This window comes from Gobius niger (genome assembly GCF_951799975.1).
Source record: "Gobius niger genome assembly, chromosome: 8".
NCBI classification, from domain to species: Eukaryota; Metazoa; Chordata; class Actinopteri; order Gobiiformes; family Gobiidae; genus Gobius; species Gobius niger.
The window spans coordinates 16,514,047-16,539,165 of NC_136859.1; the positions used below are offsets into that span (position 1 = coordinate 16,514,047).

The 25,119-nt window shown below is 39.6% G+C and overlaps 3 protein-coding genes across 4 annotated transcripts; all 3 read left to right on the top strand.

Annotated features, from left to right (window-relative positions):
* Positions 1-160: 160 nt before the first annotated feature.
* On the top strand, positions 161-8,580 carry LOC306966120 (uncharacterized protein). 2 transcript variants are annotated; one of them, XM_079560769.1, is made up of 4 exons: positions 161-248; positions 344-529; positions 2,764-4,284; positions 7,496-8,580. In XM_079560769.1, the coding sequence occupies exons 2-4, from the start codon at positions 415-417 to the stop codon at positions 8,398-8,400; spliced, it is 2,541 nt and encodes an 846-aa protein (XP_079416895.1). In that variant the 5' UTR covers positions 161-248; positions 344-414; the 3' UTR covers positions 8,401-8,580. The 2 variants fall into 2 exon arrangements, with proteins under 2 accessions (XP_079416895.1, XP_079416894.1); XM_079560768.1 differs by lacking the exon at positions 7,496-8,580 and having other exon boundaries at positions 2,764-7,300.
* Positions 8,581-9,342: 762 nt separating this feature from the next.
* Positions 9,343-20,577, top strand: znf576.1 (zinc finger protein 576, tandem duplicate 1). Its single transcript, XM_079560763.1, has 10 exons — positions 9,343-9,451; positions 11,127-11,650; positions 12,257-12,733; positions 13,773-16,993; positions 17,693-17,891; positions 17,971-18,147; positions 18,219-18,287; positions 18,645-18,816; positions 18,905-19,112; positions 19,185-20,577. The coding sequence occupies exons 2-10, from the start codon at positions 11,152-11,154 to the stop codon at positions 20,403-20,405; spliced, it is 6,243 nt and encodes a 2,080-aa protein (XP_079416889.1). The 5' UTR covers positions 9,343-9,451; positions 11,127-11,151; the 3' UTR covers positions 20,406-20,577.
* A 1,001-nt stretch (positions 20,578-21,578) lies between these two features.
* On the top strand, positions 21,579-23,729 carry znf576.2 (zinc finger protein 576, tandem duplicate 2). The gene is made up of 4 exons (XM_079560792.1): positions 21,579-21,754; positions 21,853-21,968; positions 22,048-22,191; positions 22,268-23,729. The coding sequence occupies exons 1-4, from the start codon at positions 21,610-21,612 to the stop codon at positions 23,078-23,080; spliced, it is 1,218 nt and encodes a 405-aa protein (XP_079416918.1). The 5' UTR covers positions 21,579-21,609; the 3' UTR covers positions 23,081-23,729.
* Positions 23,730-25,119: the final 1,390 nt, after the last annotated feature.

Consider the following 25,119-nt stretch of genomic DNA (forward strand, 5'->3'; position numbering starts at 1 on the left):
CACGTCTGACGGGATCGGGCATAGCAAAGGCGGTAAAACCCAACCAGCACAGATTGAGTTTGTGCATCCCAGTTTGTTTATTATACTAGGTCCATGATCCCCGCTGCGCTGTACAGTAGGTGGCGGTAATGCGCCTGTTCGTGTCATTCGTCAACCGTGTCCAACAGATGAATAAGTCCGTGCTGCAGCAGGAGAGCGCCCATATATTTATAAAGAACGATACATCGCGGAGATATTGGCCAAATACGGTAAGTTTTTTTTTTCTTTACTGGAAACCAAATTCGTCATGTAGATGTGCTGTTAAATGTAACTATGGGTTTCACCTTTGATTCTTCATAAACAGGGTTTTTGGGTGAAATGATCACAACATTGCCCTGGCAAGCTAACACACTGGCTTAGCAACGAGCCACGAAAATGGACGAGGCTGCTGTGGCGTCGGTGGAGGAGGAGGGAAGACAAGAAAACGTGGTCAGTGAAGATGACGAAGCCACTACAAAAGACCAACTATCTGTGGACAAGAACAATGAAAGTAAGAGCTGTCCCAATACTTGATATTTCAGCGAATCATCCTCGCCCGAACTGAATGAAAGCTGGCTGTTTGTTGTGGGTAAACATTAATTCGCTTAACGTCTCAAGGTCTCAACCTGCCATACTGGATGAAAAGGCGTAACTACGTCTATAGATCAAAGGTCTTTGTTAGTGTTATATAATTTCACCAAATAGTGGCCTGTTATTCAGTGTTTTCATGTATGAAATCGTCTTTCGTTTAATTTGACACACATGTTTCCTCCAAAATGTGACGGGTTCAACGGTAAGTGGATGCCAATAATCACCACAGCTGTTGACAGGTGTGACGTGACAGTTCCCGTAAAGTGCATATGACACAACAGACACAATTTTTTGCTAAAACATAGTTAACACAATTATATTTAACATTTTGCTAAAAATTGTACCCAGCTTTCTTTAGTTTGGCTATTTTTGTGATGTTTTATAGTTTCACTTCCTTATTGGACACCGACAGGAAGTGACATAGAAGAAGGTTAACAATTTTACTATTGCCGTGCCGACCATGTTAAGTCAATGGGAAATGAGTGGGTCAAACTTGCTGTTACCTTCTTCTATGTCACTTCCTGTCAGCAGCTTAAAAATTCAAATAACTTTTCTGCCCAACATTTCTTCATTAAAATATCTGTTTCACTGGAATAAAATGACAATTGTGCAACTGATGTTATAAGATAAGATAAGATGGTACTTTATTGATCTCACAGATGGAGAAATTGCATTCGATGAGAGAGCATCCGGCAGCAGCACCACGCTTTCTATCCATCAAAATAAGTCAAATTTTCAAACGCATTCAAACCTGTCCAATGCACTTTAAAGACTCATTCATACTTCACAAGACGCAAGAACTTCTCATGCGTGCACCCTGAGCTGCAGAACAACATGAAGTCACTTTTGCCTTGTAGCCATGGAAACGACAGTTCCATGGCGACAAGGCAAAAGTGACTGCATGTTGTTCTTGCAGCAGCTCAGTCTTGTGAAGTATACTTATCAGCCTCTTGCAGGCGCAGCTGATTGTAGTAACTAGGGCAGGGCGATATGACCTAAAATGTATATCACGATATAAAGGAGAAATATCACTAACGATATGTTTGACGATATAATTAACAATGGACAAATTACTTCAAAATCCCTTATTGGGAAGATTAATTCAGTGATATTTTGTTCATTTCTTTTTACAGGATACTCATTTCCTCGCAAATATGATCTATTCATGCAGTAAACATTTACTTTTTAAATACTTGTCCCCGTGTTCTACAGTCAGTGTTTCTGCTGCTCTCATGGAGCTGAGGGAAACATAAATGATATCGTGTCCACAATGATATTAAAAATTACAATGATATATAAAAATCATATCGCAATAATGATATGCGATACGATATGGCCCAGCCTAGTTGTAACTAACGTATTAGTTTACAGTAGCTCTCGGCACAGTATCTGCCATACTTTAAAAGCAATGTTCCTCCGGTTGGATGTATTTCATCCATATCTTATCTTGATTTTTTTTTTTAAGTTTATGCTTGCTGCACAAAAAAAAGCCATTTGACCTAGCGTAGAAAATATTAAATGAAATTCCACTTGTATTTGTTATTAATTAATGTTTCAAATAGGGCTGGGTGATATGTCAAAAAAAAAAAAAAAATCACGATTATTTGTTTCATATTGAACGATCCCGATTTTCAATTTGATTTCACTTCTTCATTGTAAAAACAAATACATTTTAGCTGATTCAAGAACATGTGAAGACAAAACGTTCATATAAACCTCAGTTCATGCAAAAAAAAAACATTTTTCCCCCCAGTATCATTTATTATGCAAAAATCTTCCATCGTTCGCATTCAAACTCCCACAACTATGTGCTTTTACTGTCTAAATTTTGCAAGAAGATTATTGAAAGTGACAAACGGTGAGATTTCGATTCAGTCTGAGTGAGTAAATGAGTCTGCTGCTGAACTATTTTTGCATATGGTGCTCGTTATACAAAAATATATGATATATATTACACCCTTCACACTCAAAATAAATAAAAATGTATCGTGTTTTTGAGATCGGTGGACTTGTTACTTGTCCGTCTAAATTGTATATTCCTGTTGATGAAATAAAAAATATGCTTCAATCTCTATGTTGATGATTCTTTTTTTTTTACCTTACTTCTTTGAAAAGAGGAATGGCCTTGACTCCCTTTCTTCTTTCTATTTCCAGAAAACGGGGTTTTCTACTGTCAAGAGTGTGGCGATGCTTTCAAAGAAGAAGCTACCTACTTGATGCACCTTCAACAGCATTCCCAACAAGTTGATGGCGCTTGTCTAGAATCCCAGTCAAATGATGAAAATGAGTCTGAAACTGACCATAAAACATCACCGCATGATTCCCATTCACTAGAGAATACCCCGGAGAAGGACTCATTTGAGCGGACGCGTTCTAAGATGGAGCGGCAACAAACGTATCACTGTGAAGAGTGTGGGAAATCGTATGAAATGTTTGGACACTTCCTCAACCATCAGAAAAAACACAGACAAGCTTTAAAATCAGTTTTTCATGACCTAGAACATTTGAAAAAGAAGTCATTTCAATGCGAGATATGTGGGCGGAGTTATTCTCGTGCATCAGCTCTGGATGCTCATCGCAGGTGTCATGAGGGAAAGTTGGTGAAGAAATGCAGGAGCTCCCCTGAATCCCTTGGCCCTGAGCCGAGGGTGGAGCACGTCAAGCCCATGGAAACCCACACTGAAGCTGAAAGCACTGGTGTAGAAAAAAGTTATAGCCAAAATTTGGAAAAAGCTTTCGAGTGTCCTTGTGGTAAATCGTTTGCTTCCCTGATGGGGTTGAAAACGCATCAACGATTTAGCCGTAATGACCTTTGTACACCGGAGGAACTTTTCGAAAAGGAAAAGAAAACTGGGGATTTCAAATGTAGACAATGCGATAAGACTTTTACTGGGTATACAGCCCTGAGCAGTCATGAGCGCTGGCATTCTAACACTGCTCACAAATATCCCTGTGAGGAATGTGGTAAAGTATTTATGACTCTAAATTTTTATGAGCGTCATCAGCGACTTGTGCACAGTAACCTGGTTGCATCAAAATCGTTTCTTCACCAAGTGTGCCAGCTACAAAAGAAAGCATTTGAATGTAAAGTTTGTGGGCTTAAATTTTCCAGGGCCTCAGCTCTGCATTCTCATGAACTTCATCACTCTGATGTTTTTAAAGAGACGCGGCTACCTCAAAGTGACCATAAATATGTGACATTTGAGCCTAAATCCCCTGAACAGAAGTTTGAACAGACCACTGAACAGTTTCATAGAAATGCTCCTCCGACTAACAGTGATCGAGATGTAAATAACTCTACAGATGAGGACAGTGTGGAACCTGGGGACTTAATTGTTAAAGTAATTAGTTCAAGCGAGTCTGAAGATGATACAGAGGAAGATGAAAATTCTGATTTGGAGCTTGTCTGTGAATCTGATCAAGAAGAAAAGGAGCATGGGGACTTGGCAATTCATCAGAAAGTTGTTTCAAAACCCCACATGAACCTTAAAATTGTAGAGGTTGATTATGGGGAGCCCCTACCAACCAGAGAACAATCCTACAGTTCAACTGTAGACGAAAGACATGACTGCCCTGATTGTTACCGATGGTTCAATAATGCTGCATCCCTGCGTGTTCACAGAATGTGGCATGGTGTTCGCAGAAGAAGACAGCTGGGCCCGCCAGTGGCTCAAGGTCAGTCAGTAACAGTTCAACCTCTTGATTTAAGCTGCCATGAAACAATCAAGCAATTTCAGGACCCAGAAAATATGATGTCTTCACATACAGCACACCTTGTTGAAAAGACAGAGGGCTGGTCAGGTTCTAAAAGGGAGTACAATCCCAAGAAAACTCTTTTAGGCCCCAAAGTTTACCATTGTGAACAGTGTGGGAAGGGTTTTTGGTCTTTGGGGGCCTTTTCCCATCATAAACAGAGTCCCTTGCTATGCACAGAACTGAGACTGAGGAAAGGTTTTGGGGGGCCATTTACTAATGGACACTCCCGAACAAGTTATAAGGTAGCGTGCCCCGTTTGTGGCAGAAAGTTTCGCCACAAAGGTATTATGGCCTTACACATGCGAAAGCATGAAAATGGAGATCACAAATGTGACATTTGCGACAGGTCTTTCCGTCTCCTCTCTGGCCTCCTCCGGCACCGAGCTGTCCATAATACCCAGTCACTGCCACCGCCAATCAAGTCTTTCCAATATCAGGTTGAGCATTTGCAGAAGAACACATACAGCTGCCCTGACTGTGGAAAGCTTTTCTCTCGAGCTAAGGCACTTCAGTTCCATATGAAAAGCCATGGTTATGAGACTGGTTACTCACCACCTCCTCACAAGTCTGCAGAAACTAAGGAGGATCTCCAGTGTTCAAGCTGCTTTTCTCTTTTTAATAAAAAGTCCTCCCTGCGTGCCCATAGAAAACTATGTACAAAAAGAGAAAGCAGTTCACAGCCCCAAGAGCTAGACTCAGTCAGTGTAGTTAAAACGGAGAGTAAAACTAACAAAGATTTAGAAAATGGTAAAACGGAGGAATTAAAATACAAATGCAAACTGTGCGAACGAAGCTTTCCTGTGGTCGGAGCTTTGAATTTTCATAAAAGAATTCATACTGAGAGCCACAGAGCACTGACAAAAGCAAAAGCTTTAATTAAGAAATCTAAACTAGAAGATTCGGGCAAAGGGCTGTTTAGCTGCTCTGTCTGTGGCCGACGCTTTGTGTCTAACTCAGCCCTCGGTTCTCATAAAAGGTGGCATAAAGACAAACCTTGCGCTAAACCTTCTCGGGACTCAGAGCAATTTAACCCAGATACCAAGAAGGCAGAATCGGGACCATTTCAGTGCAACAAATGCCACAAAAAGTTCTTCAACCTTTATGTACTTCAGCGACACCAGTTGGTTAATACTCAATGTCAAAACACTGAACCAAAGGTTCCCCCTGTTAGTGTTGAAAATAAAATGCCAGTGCAACATGAAGTATTTTCCTGTACAGAATGTGACAAAAACTTTGATAGTAATTCTCTTTTGGCTGATCATATTATAGACGTCCATGGCAAACATGAACCTGCTCATGATAAATCAGGCAATTCAGTGAAAGTACACAAACAGGATAGCCAGGCTAAATCACAAACTAAGTCTAAAGTGCCCCGGTGCCCCCTGTGTTCCATGTCATTCAGAAATATCAGAGGCCTTCGCGCCCATAAGTGGCAGGCACATTCGGAGACCAGGAAAACGGGGGCAAAGGCAGAAAGTGATCTACCAACTCCGAACCAAAATGCATTGAGCCTTGAAAGTGATGTTAGTTCAGAGCAAGCTAGTCTGGTTAATGCGACAAGCACAAGTAAAGACAGTCTGCCTTTTCAAACTAGCCCAAACGTCAATTTAGAGAACAATCATGATCCTCATAGTGCCACTGTGAAAGAAGAAAAAGACCAGCAAACTCATGATGCTGAGATTATTTTACCTCCTCAACATCGCTCTGAACTCGCAACCAAAAACCTCTTCAAATGTGACAAGTGTGGGAAAGCGTTTTCAGCTCGGGAGCAATTGGAAAACCACAAAACTAAGGCAAAGAGTCGACCGTTTAGCTGTGCTCTCTGCTGCAGCGGGTTTTGGACCGAGAGCCAACTGCAGCAGCACTTCATCTGGCATGACAAAATCCGTGGTAGCCTCCCGAATGAGCTTCGCTTTCAAATCAATGCAGCTACAGCCTTAGCAGCCGGCGTCTATGCTTCAGACCGGGGTATTTCAACACTTGACAATCCGGTGCTGATCTCGGATGACAAAACACCAAGTCACGAGTGTCAAAACTGTGGCAAAGGATTTTTATCTGTAATGGCACTGCAAAAGCATAAAAAGGTGTGCTGTAACGCTGGCTCTTACCACTGCTCCTCTTGCCCCAGCACCTTTAGTGACATTCAGAAACTTATTGATCATCATCAGGAGTGTGCAGGTGCTGTCTAGTCAGGGGATTATTGCAATATGTTTCTTGAATGTGGAGCTATTTTTTCTCAAAAGAACGATTTGCACCAGCACTACATTGAGCATGGCCACACGTGACTGATAAAACTGAGGACTGTTCATTCAATACACAGATATCCTCATGTATTTTGGTTGTAAAATGTAAAAATGTAAACACTTTACTGCTTTACCCTGAGTAGCACTTGTTCAAATCTTTAAAAATTGGCTAACTTGTGAAAATAAGATTTGAAGTCTTTATTTTCTCTGTTAAAATAGACCCATTAAATTACTGTCAATGACGCTTATGCCTGAAAATAAGAGATGCATGATGTTTGTCATTCAATTTTACTTGCAAACTATTCTTTTGTCTAGTATAGCGTCAAGTAGTTGATCACCATTGTGACAATATAGCATTGTAAAACTATACCAAGAGCAGCCTTCAGAATCCATGTTTAAATCTCATTGTTTAATATGAATCGTTACAAGCACAAATGCTTTTAGTTGCCTTATATTTCTCCTTCTCTTGACGCTTTACTAAAACAAGTTGTTTTGTTGAAGCTGTTTTTGTTGCTGGGCCATTCTTGTAGTGTAGTGTCTATTGCTAGATTCTTATTGCAGTCCTAAATGGTTTCTATTGTTTCCTCTAAATGACCAAGAAAATGTTGTATCTCTTGTCTGACCTCTGATCTGAGAAAAGGTTCTGTAAATAGTATAAAAATAAAATAGCACTATATACGCCGAGACATTGTGTTCAGTCTTTTTTTATCTGATGAGTGACTGCACATACAGTACAACTAGAACCGGCACAGGAGACTTATGCTCATGAAACGCAGGGTGTCCTAAATCTAAGCATCTATATTCTGAGTGACATTTTTATTGATTTAGAAATTCAAAGATTATTTTATACTGTTTGTGTACAATAATGACAATTTTCTCTTTTGCAGTTCCACATAATCAAGAATCAGAAGAAGACCTCAGTGACAGTGACTTTGAGGGTGAAATGGACTCGCGGGGCGTGTACTCTTGCAAACTCTGTGGTAAAATATATTTATACCTGCACGCTTACAAGAAACACATGCAGATACACAGATACAATTTAAACAGTAAAAAGACAAGAATCATGCGATCACAGGTATACCTTCCAGGGTCCAAAAGGTTCGAGTGCCCAGAATGTGGATGTTCTTTTTTAAGACGAGCCAAATTGATTCGGCACTTGAAACTCCACAGAATGCGCAACTCAAACCGGAAATGTGATCCATGTAATAAAATATTTGCTTCTGACGCATCATGGATTGGCCACCTTAAGCTCCATGAACAAAGGCCGTTTTGGTGCTATACCTGTGCCAAAGGCTTTACAGACCAACAGCTGTTAAACAAACACATGTTTTTGCACAAATGTAGAAAATTTACATGTACTGTCTGCAACAAAACCTTTATGTTTAGGAGACAGCTGAATGATCATCTCAACCTCCACACAGGCGCAAAGCCGCACATATGCACGTTCTGCGGCATGGGCTTCTCACATTCTAATTATTTATACGCTCATAAGAAATCCCAGTGTAAAAGAACAGGATTTAAGAAGTCTGGTTGGGTGAGCAAAAGTAAAATCCGACGCATTAATACCATTGAGCGACAGAAAGTAGAAAGAACCATGCAGAGGCTGTCAGAGGAAAATGAAAATAAAACCTCTCTGAACATGGTTGAAAGGAGTCACTATAATGACACTGATGCACCTGTATTGAAACGATGGGAATGGGAATGTTGTGAATGTGATGTGGGCTTTGATGAAGTCACGCTGCTCCATGGACATTATATCCAGCATGCTACTGGGGATATTCCTATGGGTTAAGAGCTGCAGCCCAGGAAGTCTTATTTGTATTATGTATATGCGATTTGTGATTGCCAAATTAGTCACCATTTTAAATATGTGTTAAATAAAGTGTTTTCCTTGTTTTGTTTTTTGCCTACATTTTCTAGATTAAATGTAAGCATATCCCTCTTAACTTTGTAACAAGACTCAATAAATGGATTGGAAGTACATTTTTATTCATCATTGTTGTTTTTATCCATTTTAGAGTGGGCGCTGCCATGAATAGCGCCCGCCCCTTTTCTCCTATCAGTTAACATGGGACTGGCGAAGTCCAAATAAAATCAGTCATGGATATTTTACACAAATCAATCTACTAAACATCAGAAGTGACAGGACAACGGAAGTTTTTCTTGTTCTTTTTTTAACATTTTATTTTATTTTTATTTATTTTATTTTATTTTTTTTATTTTATTTTATTTTATTTTATTTTATTTTATTTTATTTTATTTTATTTTATTTTATTTTATTTTATTTTATTTTATTTTATTTTATTTTATTTTATTTTATTTTATTTTATTTTGGGTTTGGTTTGGTTTTGTTTGTTTTTGTTTGTTTGTTTATTTGTAAAGGAAAAAGTGGGCGGGGCGGAATAAGATGTTCGGGAATGTGACGTCATTTTAAAAGTTAAAATACTGGAGTTATTGTTCAAATTAAAAGACAAGGACGCCACGGTGAGTTAGATGTATTTACCAGCAGTAACTCAGCAGCTAATGGAGTTGTACCGCGGCTTTTTCTCCACTTTTTATGCTGTTAGCTAATGTTAGTCAATGGAAATATATACTAACAGCTGCAAAAATGGCCGATCTCCATGGTAACTGTGGAATTTCCCGAACTGTATCGCTGCCCTTGTACACATCCTTACTCTCCTTTCCACCGATGAGACTACAATTCCCACAATTCCTCGCAGTGTTGTCATGCGTGACGTCACGAGGTTTGCAGCGGCTCTGTTGCTTTTGTGCAGCAGCAGGACATGAGCAGGACACGGAGGCTGGGATGTTTTGGGCGGTGTGGACCAGCTGGATGAAATAGGGTAACGTTCATCATCTCGTAATATTTTGGGATGTGTTTGAACGTACAGATATTATAGCCCAGCTCAAACAATAGGCTCGTGGCATGGTTTTAGCAGTGCGGATAATAGGGATGTTATCGCAAATCAGTGTCGAGAGCTAACAGGCTAACAATTTTGTAATATTACTACGGAGCGATATTTTTAAATTCAGTTTCAATAAATCACTGTTGTCTTACCTTTGCTAATGTGTAGGCCATGTTAGTATCTGCAGTCTTGGTGTGTTCTGCCTTTTTGTTATACAACTGGTTTAAGTCCATTCATTCTTTGCACACCAGCTGTCGCTGCCTGAATAACAAAAGACCTCTTCAAAAGAGTTTTTGTTTTGTTTAGTTTAGTTTATTTGAGCAGTTTACATCTTCGTAATTTACAAAAATACACATTAAACAGTCATAGCTTCGGGGAAGGAGTAGGCTGAAGCAGGACATTCGACATAAACATTGGCATTTCACAGTGATACAATGTGAGGACTGTATCCACAACAAATAATAATGTAGCAAGAAATAAGTGTCCTCAAAAAGGCATTCACATCAGAAGAAAATAAGGTTACATGACTGGGCTGGGCGATATGGACCATAAGTCATATCCCGATATATTTTGGTTGAATATTATCGATATAAGATATATATCCCGATATTTTTTTTGTCCGCAAAGTGAGAGCTGTGAAATTAAATGTTTAGTCAAAGTCAAAGCCAAATACGAGCAGTTTTATTGAAAACTCTCTATGAAAACACTGTATAACAAAGCTCCGTAAGGTGCACATTTAAATAAAAAAAAACATCTTAAATAAAAATAGCCTTGAAAATAAACTAGAGCAGCGTTTATATATTAATAGAACAAAATGAATTGCTCAGTTTAAGAATAAGTAACTTTAAAAAAAAAAAAAGTCTTGAGATTACGTGTTTCTTTTTGTTCACTTAATAGCTTGTCTGAATTTGAAATATCCTGATAAACACGATATGGTCTAATTCCATATCTCATTCATAAACATATCGATATATTGGCCAGCCCTATACATGACTGAAACGCATGTGCTCAGTTGCTTACATTTCCCATAGGGAGCAATTGTTCACAGTACTTTAATAACAGCATCTTAACACAGGTGTGGCCTAATGGGTCGTCACCTACAGCTGTGTGACCAGTGCTCAGTCTCATGGACCAAACTGATGAGGACAGTTCAATGACTGTTGAAGCGTCTTAGCTGATACAACATCCAATCAATACTAAAAGTCCAGTTGAAATAGTACATTTTTCTAAAGCAGCGTCAACGCAGTTTGACTAAATAATAATAAATAATGCCATAATAATCATAACAAGGCGCATGCACCGTCAACAGCAGAGATTCATGTGTTCGATTTTACCCAGGCACATACACACAACTATGTGCATGCACCTTCATGAGTTACATTCTATTGCCTACATTAAAATGACAATTATCATCATATTAAACAATGCATTATTATTGTTGTTATTATTTCGTTATAATCATTGACGTCACTATTGTAATATTTCACAGATGTATTTAATATTCATGGAATGGAACGGAGTCTTATATGCTAACAGCTTTGTGATTATGGTTGTTAATGCTTCTGTTTCAGTGCTTAAATTTGTTTTCATTATTTATTTATTTATTTTTAAGGTTGGTCAAAAAGAAGCTGTCCAACATGCAGACTTCAGTCCAGATGAACTATGAACGAAACACGGATCCCATTGAAACATCAATGGACAGTGATCCACAGCTGATGCTAAATGAATCAAGCCTTCAAGAGGAGGATCGTTTGTCTGCGCTTGACCATGATGACACATTAGTAATAGCTCTGGAAGAGACTGAAGAGATGGAGACACCTGCCACTAAAGAGACGGAGACACCTGCCACTAAAGAGACGGAGACACCTGCCACTAAAGAGACGGAGACACCTGCCACTAAAGAAGCTGCACCAACAGTTGAGTCCACCCCAGTGGGAAACTCTTCGCAGCCCAATTCAAATTCACAATGTCACGGCACTCCTCCTGGTAATGACCTGAATGTTAAGAATGTGAAGCCAAAACCTAAAAAGCCAGACAAACCTGTGCGTGATGGAAGAAAATATATTCCATCAAAAAAGTCCATGACCGATCCACTGAAGATTGACATGTCCAAACATCTGGCTACACCACTGTCTTGTGAGTATCAATGTTCAGGCCTAGAATTCGATGCCGGTGTGATATATTAAAGGGATATTTCAGGTTTTTTCCCTGAAATATCCCTTCATTTCCTAGTCATGCAGAGTGTTGTTGATTTCTGGAGATTTTTAAAATGTTTTATTCATGCAGTCCTTATATTTGAAGAGTTTAGTGGTGCTAGGCTAGTGCTAGGCTAGCGCATGTCTATGGTAACTAGTAGCCTGCATTCAAAACCTCTTCAAAATCATTGGGTAGTCCTCTTAACGTTACCATATCTGATTTGTAGAAAGCTCCTTTACTTTTAAATGCAAAATGGTTATATTTCAAAAATTATTCAGTCAAAAGCTGGTGCCAGCTTTTGTTTCATGTAGATAGATAATGTAATTTACAGAGATATAATTCACATTATGACAGTAAAAGGCAATCTTGATATTTCCTCCACATCAGTGTAAATCAATAGAGTTTAAGATGCAATGTTATAAATTAAACTCCACCATCCACCATCTTAGGGGGCTAACCTTCTCCATAGACTAACATTATTCTTTTATATTGCAGTAGTTTCCATTAATGCACTATCTCTTCTTTCTCTTTCATATCATCACTCAGCATCTCAGATTTCACTCCAGTGCATTGAGTGTCACATAATATTTAGTGATCACAAGAGCAAGGAGCGTCACCTGAAGGCAAGTCATCCCGCTGAATATGAGCAGTGCATTCTGAGGAATGCCCTTTTCGCCTGCTACGTCTGTGACCGCCATTTCACAAACTCCTCTGAGCTCATGGTCCACCAAAAGACTCACATAGAGAAGAAACCCTTCAAGTGTCCCATCTGCAGCGTCACCTTCAGCAAACTGTCTGAGCTCTCAAATCATAAAAAGATTCATTTTGGGCAGCACGGTTACACTTGCACAGAATGTGGGAAGCCGTGCAAAACGTTGACCCTGCTCAAGTATCACTGTCGCACACACACTGGAGAGAGGCCCTACATCTGCAAGGAGTGCGGAAAGAGGTTCACCATGCCCAAAGCCCTCCAGAAACACATGGATTCCCACTTGCCAGAAGGAGAACAGTCAAAGAAAGAAGGTAACTGTCCTGTCAGTGTTTGTGTTGAAGTAAATACAAAGGCATGTAATTGGGCTGTACGAATTCTTAATTTTGAGTGGTTGCAATTAGCAAATGGCAAAACACTGCAATTGATCACGCGATACAATATTCTTTGCAAGCAGGAAAATATTAAATCTGAATGGAGTTTTAATATGTTTAAAACCTGCTCAATGTGTAGTTTACACATCCACAAAAATGTTCTGAAATTAGGGCTGCACAATATTAGATGAGGCAAAATCTATATCACAAGAAGCCACAATATACACAATGGCAAATCCACTGAGGTCTTCCATCCGACTCAGATTTACATGTTGTTTTCTAACAGAACTTGCAAAACATCAGTTTTATCAATGATTTCCCTTATTGTGTGTAATTTCATCCTTGTCAGTCTTGTTTTGACAAAATCTGATGGATCTGATTTTTATTGGACCATACTGTGTGTTAAAGTGGTCAGTAGTATTGTACAATGTGCAGCCTTATCCGAAATGGATTAGTTTCTATGCTTTTCTATGTTTTCTTCTCTCAAATTTGCACCCTCCCGATTCGGAATTTTTTGCGTGCACCATGAATTGAATTTTAAGCGCAATACTTTTTTAGAAAAATTGCTTTTTTATAAGCATACAGCCCGAGTTAGTTATTATTTAAATCCCTGTGAGGCAACTATCACATAGCTTGTGATATTGGATAATACAAAACGATGTGAATTTAAATTACATGGTTAGAACCCATTTGAGTAGGTTACACACTAAACTTGTACTAGATATTTTTAATACCTATGTTCCCCGGGTGTGAATTTTTTTTTCCGTATATGAGTTGGTCAACCCAAGTCATGAGAGTGAAAATATATTAATCAGCTTAACCTTGACCCTGCCCTAGCCACTAACCTTAAGGATAGTGGGCTGGTGCCTAATCTTAATACATGTATGTTTTTAATTTGTTTTATCTTGGACTCATTGTTCGTGTGGCAGAACTTCAGAATAAACAACATTTGTTAACTCTTCTTTTTCTCCCTTTCTAGATGCACCTTCAATAGTTTACGCCTGCTCCTTATGCAAAGCGACCTTTAAAAGTACGAAGACGCGGCACTACCACATGAAGAAAAAGCACAACATCTCAAAGGCAGCGTTGACCAAAACGGGTGTTCAACTGGTCAAGCAGTGCACGCCCATCATCACTCCAATATCAATTTCTCAGCCATCACTCCTGCAAGTCGGACCTAACGGACCTCTGCAAAAAGTGGACGCTAATATTGACACTGAGCAGCTTCGCAGACTCATTGAATCGTTGGGAAATGTCCAAAAAGTGAACCAGGTGGTCATTTTGGGTCAAGTACCACACGACGCGCCACCTCTCGAGGTACAGCAGTTCGCCCAACCTGGAACTTTAACTATGGATCAGCCCCAAGTTGATTTCATGATGGGACTAAATCAGAGAACCTTAGACGATCCAATGGAACAGACAATTATTCTCGAGCCGATTACGCCTGATGGACAGCTTTTAAACCCACCTTTCTCTGCGATACCTCCTAATACGGCAGATAATCCAGTGGCAGAGGTGATTTTTCAACAACCGATAGAGACTAGCATGGACTATCAGCAGCACACAGATGAAATGGTTTGTCCGAACAATGTCCTAGCGCAGAATCTCCAACCAAACTTGAATCAAACTATTGTGCTTGAACTTACCCCTGCTTTGACTCCAACTGCAGAGCTTGAGCAATCTGAAAATGTTCTTCAAGCTGAAATCCCCCCTTCCACATCTACACAGAATATAGAGCCAAATAAATCACTTGAGATGCCTCTTGTTACTTCAATAAGTGAGCAGGAGACCAGCATGTCTGTTCAGTCCCTTTTGTCGACCGTGGAGCTCGAAATGTTACCGCTACAAACTGATCAACAAATGGTCCCTGTGTGCACTTTCAGTCCTCAAGAAACCTTGACGCAAGACGAGCATGATTCACTGACGCCAACCAACTGCATAGTCCAAAATGTTGGAGAAAAGGCTGACACAACAGAGGAGCAGGCCAAAGAAGTAACTGCTGAACAAGTTACCACTCAGCCTCAGGTTACCATGGCCACCGAGAAAAAGGTAGAGAGGAAGATGGAGGGAAAAACGGTGAACACACAAGTGAAAGAGGATAAAGTTGAGCCAATTTCTGACCTACCGATAAATGTAATGTCTGCTCAGGAACTGGTGAAAGTACGAAAAAGAAAACCACCCAAGGCCTTCTTCTTTCAGGGAAATATGCAGGAATTCGTATCATCCATATATGACGAATTTCCAACCCAGGCAACAAAACGTAAAAAAACAAAAAAGTCTCATCTTGTGGTGAAGTTTGGTCCCCCAAGTAAAGGAAAGCAAAGTAAAAAAGCAAACAAAACATCAAAGCAACCAACTAAAGATGATTTAAAAGACACACCGCCTGAAAATAAAACACAGACACCACCTAAAAATAAAACACAAACACCGCCTAAAAATAAAATACAGGCCCCGCCTAAAAATAAGATACAGAAACGAGGGAAAAAGGACAAGAAAGCTGTGAATTCCGATTCCACAGCAGAGGTAGAAGTACCTGCCTCATCCGAAGAGAATAATGTTACACCTAAGCAGAAAAACACAAGTAAAAATAACAAGAAAAAGCAGAACGTAGCGACAAAAAATAACGAGAAGCATATTGCTGTTGCCTCACCGGTGTTCAAAAAGAAACAGAAAAAAATGATCCAGTCCAAAAGTGTGAAGGAAAAGACTGAAACAAACAAACAGAAAGCAGCAGACAAAGCACAGGAAAAGTCAAGTCCACAATCAAAGGCTGAGTCTACTTCTCACGTTATTCAAGATTCTCTTTTGCTGCTGAAAGGACACAAACAACCTCAGATTAAGGTGCACAAGTTAGATCCGTTACAGGCCTCCGGTAAGACACAGGATGTGTTATTGAGCAAGGCCCAAACATCTCCCAAAGGCAAAGACAGCCCTACGTCGAGTGAAACCTCACCTGCAAGCAAGAAAAAAGGGGGGAGGTCCAAGAAAGTGCTTACATTATTGTCCTCTCTTATTTCCAAAAAGCAAGAGGAAGCAACGCCTCCTAAACCAACCAGGAAGAGAAAAGCATCCTCAAAAGTGGAAACTGAAGGAATAATAACATCCAAAAAGTCCATAGAGTGCAAGGAATGTGGACAAAGGTTCAGCGATGTTTCTTTGCTTCAGAACCATAAAGCAACGGTGCATATTGTAGAGAGTCCTGGTATTACTTTTACAAATGGGAATCTTTTTGAAGGAGTTACACGGATAGATCTTTACCAATTGCCAAAGCAAGATGTTAATGGTGCTGGTTTGAGCACAGGCTGGGACACTGAGCCTGAAATGACAGAGTTGGAGAGGGAACGATGTGTTTCTTTCCCAGCTTTGAACACATCACCTTCTCTACGTGTACCTCCGTGTGACGTTTACTGTCCGTATGAGGACGGCACGGGTGGTAAAAACGGTGATAAAAGTGGGCTGAATTCTAGCTTGGCAGAAGTTGTCCGACCGTCACCTCGATTAAAAGATGCAAACAAACATAAATCCTGCACTGATATGGAAGTCCAAGCGACCACTGATGAGGATGTTAAGGAGGACTTGGTTCTTGAGGTCGATCTGGTCACTGTGGGGGAACAAAGCGAGAAAGATGATTCGTCTCTGTCTCAAGATGAAAATGTGCAGAATAAAGACACAGAACAAGAAACAGAAAGAGAAGGGCCTGCAGACAAACAAACGGATCCAACTTTGCACACAGTGTCCTGCTCCACGCATCACTATGAGATCAAGGAAGAAGAAGAGGAAACGGTAATCGAAAGGAAAAAACAAGAGCAAAAAATAAGGGTGACTAGTATTGGGCACGAGGCTGAGAAAGGAGAGGTGTCTGTGGAACAACAGGCAAAGCAAGATGACTGTGAAATATTGTACGAAAAACCCGCCGCAGACTCTGATTCGGACAATTGCCAAGATGAAAGCCAACATCTTCAGATTATCACGAAAGCTTCTCCTCAGAAGGATGTAGCTCCTGCCTTTGTGCCGTCTTTGATAGGAGACGAAGAGGCAAGAGAGGAGCGAGAACCTGCATCCAGCAGAAATGGCACACATGCAAACGAAGAAAGGCAAGATGGAGGCGACTGGGAAAGAGATCAGTCTCCTGGCATCATCCTGGAGAAGGTGATATCTACATGCCTCCACTCTGCTGATAAAGGGACCAACCAAATACAGGTAAAATATTGTATTCTATTGGTACTATTTTTTTTTATGAATATAGTGCAGTATATTCAAACCTCAAATCTATAATTCTGCATTCATATAAACAGTGTGACGGAAACATTTTACATTTTAGGTGTGATTAGGTGAGGTATAATTTTGTAAATTACTGATCACAATTGTTTTTATTAAAAATTACCAAAACATTTTAGACAATAGATAATTGGTTTGCGTTAACTTTTTTGTTGTTCTGGAGACAATCATCCATCAGAAGCAGAATGAATCCCACACTTAGTTAGAGGTCAGAGACTCACTGAATTCTGGAGATTCTGAGCTTGAAGAGTATTATGTCCACAAACTTGTACTTGTCCGCACAAGTACTAGCTGTAAGCAGTGGTCAAACTTGCTTATAGCTTATAGCTTGTATTTAAATACAAGCTTGACAACTAGCAATAAGCAAAGTGTACCTTTAACCATCAAGAGGCAAGGCAACTTTATTTGTAGAGCATAATTCATACACAAGGGAATTTAAAGTGCTTCACAGTTTCATAAAATTAATTAAGATTAAATCAATACATAAAACATCAACAGAAACATTTATTGATTACACTAAAAAGCAAGTGCAAATAAAATACTTTCCATTGTCATAAGAGGGTAATACAGTACTTTTAATATGCTTAAATTGCTCCTAACATTTTGTCCAATTTTATTTAGTTTTTGGAGAATGAAAACCAAGAGATCAAGATGGAGGACAGAACTGCTGATTCAACACAAGGTGTCACCATTGCCACTGTGCAGCCACAAAATCAGGACATAAGGGCTGTTTTTGTAAAAGAAGAGAGCAGGCAGACGCCACAGTGTGATGGACAGATTCAGTGGAGCATAGAGCAAAACTCAAACTCCTCGAGTCCCTGTAAGTATTAGCTGTGTAAAGCATGAAATAAAAAATACTATGATTGAAATATTAACATGTTCTTTTGTGGTTAATTAAGCTATGGAAGCAACAGACAGTGGCATAACTCAAAACTGCACCTCAAGCCAGTGCCACTTTTTCTCAGTCAAAGAAGAGGAGAGGGAGGTTCTAGTTGGACCGGCTGAAAGTAGCAGTCGACCTGCATCATCTGAGGCTTGCAGTGCCAACCATCAGGCGGAGCAGACTGCTACAACAAGTAAGAATGAGTAATTCTACAAGTTATAATTTTACAAAGGAAATGTATTCATGCTGAATCTGTTGTGACAGGTAGTATTGTCTTTGCTGCACAAGAAGTGTCGTCAGAACCAGGGCTTGATAATCCTTCTGATGGACAAGGTGAGTGTCAGTGATTAAAATGGTGGAATAGATGCATCTTCAGAGCTTCAGTGCTAAATAAGACATTATGAATAACAATGTGTGTTCAACTTGTTCATTGTTCTTAATAATTAGTTATGAATGAAATAAATAGAACAAATAAGTACCAATATACAGTGGGGAAAAAAAGTATTTGGTCAGTTTCACATAGACATTCTATTGAATTTTGGCCAAATACTTTTTTTCCCCACTGTATATAGAAGTATTTAAGTTCATATTTACTAGATATAAGAAGCATGTTTGTATGCTTCTTTCCTATCTCTAGACTTTGCTTGTACCGTTTACTTGTAGTTACTTAACAAGTACTTTTCTCCCCAGGTGCTGAGTCTGAGAGTGAGACAACTCCAAACCTTCGTGAGTTCCTGTTGCAAAGTTCAGATGAAGAGGATGGTTCATCTGAATGGGTTGATTCTCATGTCGACTCTGAAGCAGAAATAATGGCCCACTTGTACAAAAAGCTGCATGACTCGCCAAATCAGTCAGATATCGGGTATGTTTTGGGATTTTTCGCGGTCTTCTCTTTGTTTTATTAATATATTTAGTCACCTCTACTGTTTTCCTTTTGCTTTACTTTGTAGCTCATCTGCATCTTCAGCTACAGCTCATGAAAGAGGAGGCAAAGGCGCTGTCAAAAATCCGCTTATTTACTTTTCTAAATTTTTCAACTGGGACACTTGGAAAGAAATTTCACTTTGCACTAACAAACTTGCCAACATGTCACGCCCAGTCACTGCCAAGGAAGTTGCACAGTTTGTCGGCATCCACATTGCAATGGGAAGCCTCAAGGTTTGTGATTTTATTAGAGTTTTGTGCTTTTTAAAAAAAAAACATTTTGGTGATACATGTTGTTTGTTTCAGTATCCCAGTCCCCGACTTTACTGGGAGGACTTGACTAAGGTCCCATTGGTTGCTGATGCCATGCCATTGTCCCGGTTTCTCGAGTTGTCTCGTCTATTGAAGCTCGCCTATCCTCAAGACAATCAACAAAACAGCAGTACCAGCAGAGATGACAATATTAACCTCTCAAATATTCCTAGTAGCGAGCACTGTAACAATTTTCAACACCACAAAACATTCAATGCTGATCCTTTGTGGAAAATTCAGCCAGTTTTGAAGCATTTCGTGAGAGGCTGTCGTTCTCTAAAGCGACAGGGAGATTATGGCATAGATCAGTATCCACTCCCACTAACTGGAAAGACTAACAATAACAAGCACTCGCTTCATTGTACAACATTAGTCAATTTTGGTGGGATGGTTTTGGATGTTGATCTTAAATTGGATCTGTCAGACAAAGAGCATGTGGCTGAGAGATTGGCCCCTAAAGAAAGCATGGTTTTTCTTTGTAAGCAGGAACTTTCCACACCTGCAATGCTGGATCGCCTTTTAGCAGCTGGCATACATGGAGCTGGTCAAGTAGAAGGAGCAAAAGGACAAATTGGGGATGAGTTTGTAAGCTCTGATGGGAAATTGATGCTGCGTAGATCAAACTGCGGCTTCATCCTTTCTACAACAGGAAATACCCAAAGAAACAATGCGACCCTGACTGACAATTTTGAAAAGGCACAAATATCAACTCTTTTCAACAAAAATCTACAAAGTCTCTATTCTATCCCGCCCTCTGCTTTTTCTCCAAATCGCTGGCCTCAAACAGTTCTCTGGTTTCTCACTGATCTTGCTTTGATCAATTCTTGGTTGCTGTATAGACGGGATGCGGAAAATGTTGCAACACCCTTAACACTACTTGCCTTTAGACTGGAAGTCTCAAAAGCTTTGATCCTCACAAGCAGTTTAGATGCCCAGGACTCCCTTTCCAATCCGACAGAGAATGCTCATACACCTGGTGATACCCCAAACCCAAGTCTGTTGCATGAAAACCCTCTTCCCGATGCTACCACCCGCTATGATGGTTTGGGACACTGGCCTGAGCAGCTTGCAGAAGGAGAAGGGGGCAGGTGTCGCTTTGGGGACTGTCAGAGAACATCAAGAGTCCTGTGTCTCAAATGCTGTGTTTTTCTCTGTATTTCACGCAACCACAACTGCTTTATGAACTTTCACAATCAAGAACGTCAAGAAAAATGACATCAAATGATAACAGTGGTGTTGAGAATCATTTATGAAGTGCAGCGTGAGCCAAGTCTGTTACGCCTTAAACAGTGTTATTTTGTAAGATTTTAGGTGTGTACAGGAGCTATCCATAGATCCCATGTATATTGTACCTTTTTGTATTTTTGTTTTCAATTTTGCATTATTTATTTACAATGTAAAAAAAACAGTTGGCAATGTTATGAAATACATTTTGTATAATAAAACAATTAAGTAAAAAAATATATATTAAAGCGAGAGGGAAATTTATTTGAGATCTGATTTAATTTGCAATTTTGTAATTAATCATGTTTATTTTTAATACATTTTTGCAATAACAAAACATGTGAGCTTCACGTCGGACCGCTCCACGACAGGACCAGGAAGTGGAAGTACTCGCTCGGCTGCGCTGCTGCTCCGAGATATTTGTTCAGAGTAAACTCTTCAGTCAAACTAACTTCAAAGAGCGGCAGGACGTGAGGTAATGTGATGTTGTATTTTTTAACACGATGTCTCTCAGAGCACGTTAGAATGCCGTCCAATGTGTTACGTTACGTTGAGTAATTGTAAAAGATGATATGGATGTAGAGAAACACGCCAAAGGCACTCTGTGATTAGCATTAGCAGGAGCTAACTGTTAGCATTTTAACCCGCGCAGACGCGAAAGATCAATTTCTTTTCCTTTTTTAAACTTTGCTGTTTACATACAGGCTCGTTTATTCCGCAGTTATTTTTTGCCGTGTTTTTGATAATACTGGTGGCCTCGAAAACAAATGAGTTTAATATTTGTGTGGCGCAATTGTTAGCCTGTTCTTAAGCTAACTTGTTGGCTGTTGCTAACGGCCTACATACTGCGTAAATACATACGTGCGGCAATCAATGCAAATGTCAAGGAAACTATTGCTTGAGTTGTGCAACCGTTTCAATAGCGAATAATTCATTTGATAATCATCCCCGTTATGTCTCTTGAATAAAGGATATATCTGAATGCCAAATGTCGCCATCTATTGACTATTTTTGGCGGATTAAGAATTAACGTTAGTTCTGTCTAAGCACAGAAGCACCGAATTTACAGATGCAAACATGCTACATCCATGGTGTAATAAACGGGATGGATGCCCAAGTCCTTGTGACTACCAACAACCACTTTATACTAACTCGTAACTTGTGTTTTCTGTGTTGTCTTTAGTGCTGAGCAGCAATGGACTCTGACATTTTGAACATCGAGGATATTGTAATGGGACGGAGTATGCCTGATCCACCTCCAACAGTGTCCCCTCCTAAACCTGCAGAACCATTAAAACCTGTTGCCATGAATGGACCGCCTGTACCAACGGTCACACCATGTGAGTGCAACAACATACATTTGAATTAAAGCCTATTTACATGAAGAAGAATGCCGAACAAAAACGTTATACCTTTGTACATTTTTTTTTTTTTGTAGACCAGCATGAAAATCTGCAGTGTTTTCAGTGCTTCATCACTTTCTGTAGTGCCAAAGCTAAAGAAAGACACATGAAAAAGAGTCACAGAGAAGAGTACAAGCAAGTCCTTCAGCAGGTAAAGTTTGGTTGTTGATTTTGTTGGTTTGAATGAAGAATGGTCAGTTTGTTAACTTGTTTCTTTCTTGTTTTCTTAGGGGAACACTCTTTTCACATGCTACGTTTGTGATCGCACATTTATGTCATCTGAGGAGCTGACGCAACACCAGCCAACACACAGCAAAGATGATAAGCCCTTCAAATGTGTTCACTGTAAAGAAAGTTTCAAAACATTTTCAGAAGTGAGTCTAATGCTCTGAATCGTTGTCTGTTATGATCCATGTGTATTTAATTCTTCCATCATATTTTTTCCCTCAGTTAACAGTTCACAGAAGACAGCTGTGCCCTGAGAGGCAGTTTCCCTGTAAAGATTGCAGTGAAACCTTTCGGAGTGCTGCCATGCTACGCACTCATCGTCTGGCCCAGCACCCCCGCACAGAGGAAATGGAGCAGCAGGATGAGGCTGCCAAAAGTCCCATGTGTAAGAAATGTGGTCAAAGTTTTGATTCAGAGACGGAGCTTGTCGCCCACACAGAGAAACATGCTGAGGGACAGCCATGTAACGGCGCAGCTTCCAATAAGAAACGTGGACGACCTGCCAAAACCGAAGATGCTGCGGCAGCTGAGAAAAAGGGAAAGCGAAAGAAGAAAGATGAGGGAGAAGAATCTGAGGAATTAGAAAAGGCCCCCAGCACATCGGAATCTGTTGGCACTGCAGAAGAGAAGGGTAAATCAGTTGTAACTAAACGTGGTCGTCCTCCTAAAGGGGCTACAAAGACGGATGCCGAAGATAAAAGTTCTGCGGATGAAGAGCAGGGAAATGAGAAGAAGCCCAAAGGTGAGCCTGCACCTCGTCAGATACCCTGTACTGAATGTGACCTTACCTTCCCTGGGTTGGTTCAACTCCGTGCCCACAAGAAAGAGAAGCACACCCTAAAGAAAGCTCATCCCTGTGAAGAATGTGAAGAGAGTTTTGCTCGCCCTGAGCAGCTGGATGCCCACATGTCAAGGGTGCATGCTGTCGGTCGTTTTGCCTGTTCTACGTGTGGTAAAAGCTTTGGCCGTGAGCGCACCTTAAAAGCGCATGAGAAAACTCACACAGAGGAGGAAACTCAAGCAGCGAAAAGATAATTGAAACGGTTTGTGTGGCTTTTATGATTTTAGCCTGTATTGGTCTCTTATTTTAACAGTCATTCTGAGACACCACATAATTTGATGCGGAGAGACTTCTATTTTAACATGTTTTGGGAAATTACCATGAGCTTATATAGAATACCCATTAGATTTGACTCATTGGATATTGATCAAATTTGTTCCCCCAGTGTCACATAGTTTGTAAATTTGTTTTGAAGAACTTTTTTATAATTTGTTTTTATTGTAAATTGTGTGCGGTGCATTTTTTCCTTTGCTTGAGATTGCTCAACTCATTACTCTACTCATCTTAGTTTTGTTTGTGTAGGAAAAAAAACATAATTTGATACTGTACCTTAACAATGAAAAGTGTTTTTTTTTTGCAACTTGATTTATATTGTAAATTTATATCATTTAATTTTTTTCTTATTTTCTAAATTATGTCCTTAATTGATTTAAAAAAGACAAAAAAAAAAACATGATTGTTTTAGCCAATTGCTCCAGATGCAATGTGGAGTATTGAGCCTGTGCTTTCTTTTTTATCTTTAGATATTTAGTTTGTACTGAAGTTGTCTGGCTATTTAATGCTTTGGTCTCATAACAATTGTGTACATATGGTGTAACTCACTGAAAGAATTGTTTTTGACACTCAACAATGTAATAAAACATACTGTTGCAACTGATAAGCTATTGATGTTTTTTTTTTTTTGCATATTAACCTGTACTAGTATTGAACAAACACATGGAACATTTACAAAATACAAAAAACAAGAGAATTTATACATTTGCATTTAGTCAGCAAGGGAAGCGTTACAAAAAAATACCCTACCAGTACCGTAACTTTAATATAGGTGCCTGGTATTTCTATTTGTATTTATGCTGCCTTCATGTAGTCTCGTAACTATATGCATATACATTTCAAAATCCAATTTGCTCATTGTACTTTGTTTATAGAAAAGTGCCTCTGAGGCCACCCAGGGGCCCCAGATCCCACCTTGGGAACATCCATTTAGCTACCACATCTTACCACACTTGTCTTGATCAAAGCAGATACAAAGTAGCAGTAGTTCAGCTGTTTCTACTGTCTATAGCAGGGGTAGGTAAGGGACCGATTTTCTTTATTTTAAATAGACCCAAGGCCGAAGCCGTTGATTATTAGCCCAAAGTAAAGCACAACACTGGAAAAATGACCATCTTAAATGAGATAAATGACTTAAAATTGCCTGAATTAAAGTTCTTCTTCGTTAGAACTAATCCAAGATACAAATGCTAGCGCCAATGGAACAAGAATAAAGCCCGCTTGAAATCAGAATAATTGTTTTTCACTTGAAATGACACAAAATTATCTGAATTAAGAGAATAACTGCCACTAGAGGTTTTATATTGTCTAAGGCCAGATCAAATCTCTGCAAACCTTAGATTTAATCTGTTATTTCAAGTAGATTTATGTCATTTCTTCCTTGAAACGATTATTCTTTTTCCAGTACACTTCTTTCAAATGCCAGTGTTGTACATAATGTATGACCTAATTGGGTGTATTGACAGTATTTCTACCTTTTTTTGTCCCATTTAACTCTATTAATGTTAAAAGTACTCTCTGATTTGTGTAATAATGTTTTTTCTAAATCATCTTGAGGGCCAGAGGTGCTGTGCTGGAGGGCCGGATTTGGCCCCCGGGCCTGACGTTACCTACTACGACCACGACACAATTTCCATTTTCCACTTCACAATTGGAAAGGATCATCTTTACCAGAGCACACGAGGCAGCAGAACGCATGCAAAACCAGAACACTAGAAAGCTAATTATTTTCCTAAAGAATATGTTTTTTTTGTGTGAATGTTGACAGTTCACTTCGAGCTACTTGCACCATTTTACTGATCTGTCGTCCTCCTCAAGGGACTACAAAGAGCAGTACATCTCAGTATGCTATGCTACCCACTTACTTTATTCTATACTTTATTTTCTCAAATGAAAATGTAAATAAAATTGAACCGTGCAGACGGTAACAGAGATGCAGTTCTACTCCCCGTCGGCAGGG

Coding starts and splice junctions, on each gene's coding strand:
- znf576.2 (XM_079560792.1), top strand. CDS start 21,610: ATGGACTCTGACATTTTGAACATCGAGGATATTGTAATGGGACGGAGT. Junction 21,755..21,852: donor TGTACCAACGGTCACACCAT/GTGAGTGCAACA, acceptor TTTTTTTTGTAG/ACCAGCATGAAAATCTGCAG. Junction 22,192..22,267: donor GTTTCAAAACATTTTCAGAA/GTGAGTCTAATG, acceptor TTTTTCCCTCAG/TTAACAGTTCACAGAAGACA.
- znf576.1 (XM_079560763.1), top strand. CDS start 11,152: ATGCAGACTTCAGTCCAGATGAACTATGAACGAAACACGGATCCCATT. Junction 11,651..12,256: donor TCTGGCTACACCACTGTCTT/GTGAGTATCAAT, acceptor ATCATCACTCAG/CATCTCAGATTTCACTCCAG. Junction 18,817..18,904: donor CCAAATCAGTCAGATATCGG/GTATGTTTTGGG, acceptor TTTACTTTGTAG/CTCATCTGCATCTTCAGCTA.
- LOC306966120 (XM_079560768.1), top strand. CDS start 415: ATGGACGAGGCTGCTGTGGCGTCGGTGGAGGAGGAGGGAAGACAAGAA. Junction 530..2,763: donor TGTGGACAAGAACAATGAAA/GTAAGAGCTGTC, acceptor TTCTATTTCCAG/AAAACGGGGTTTTCTACTGT.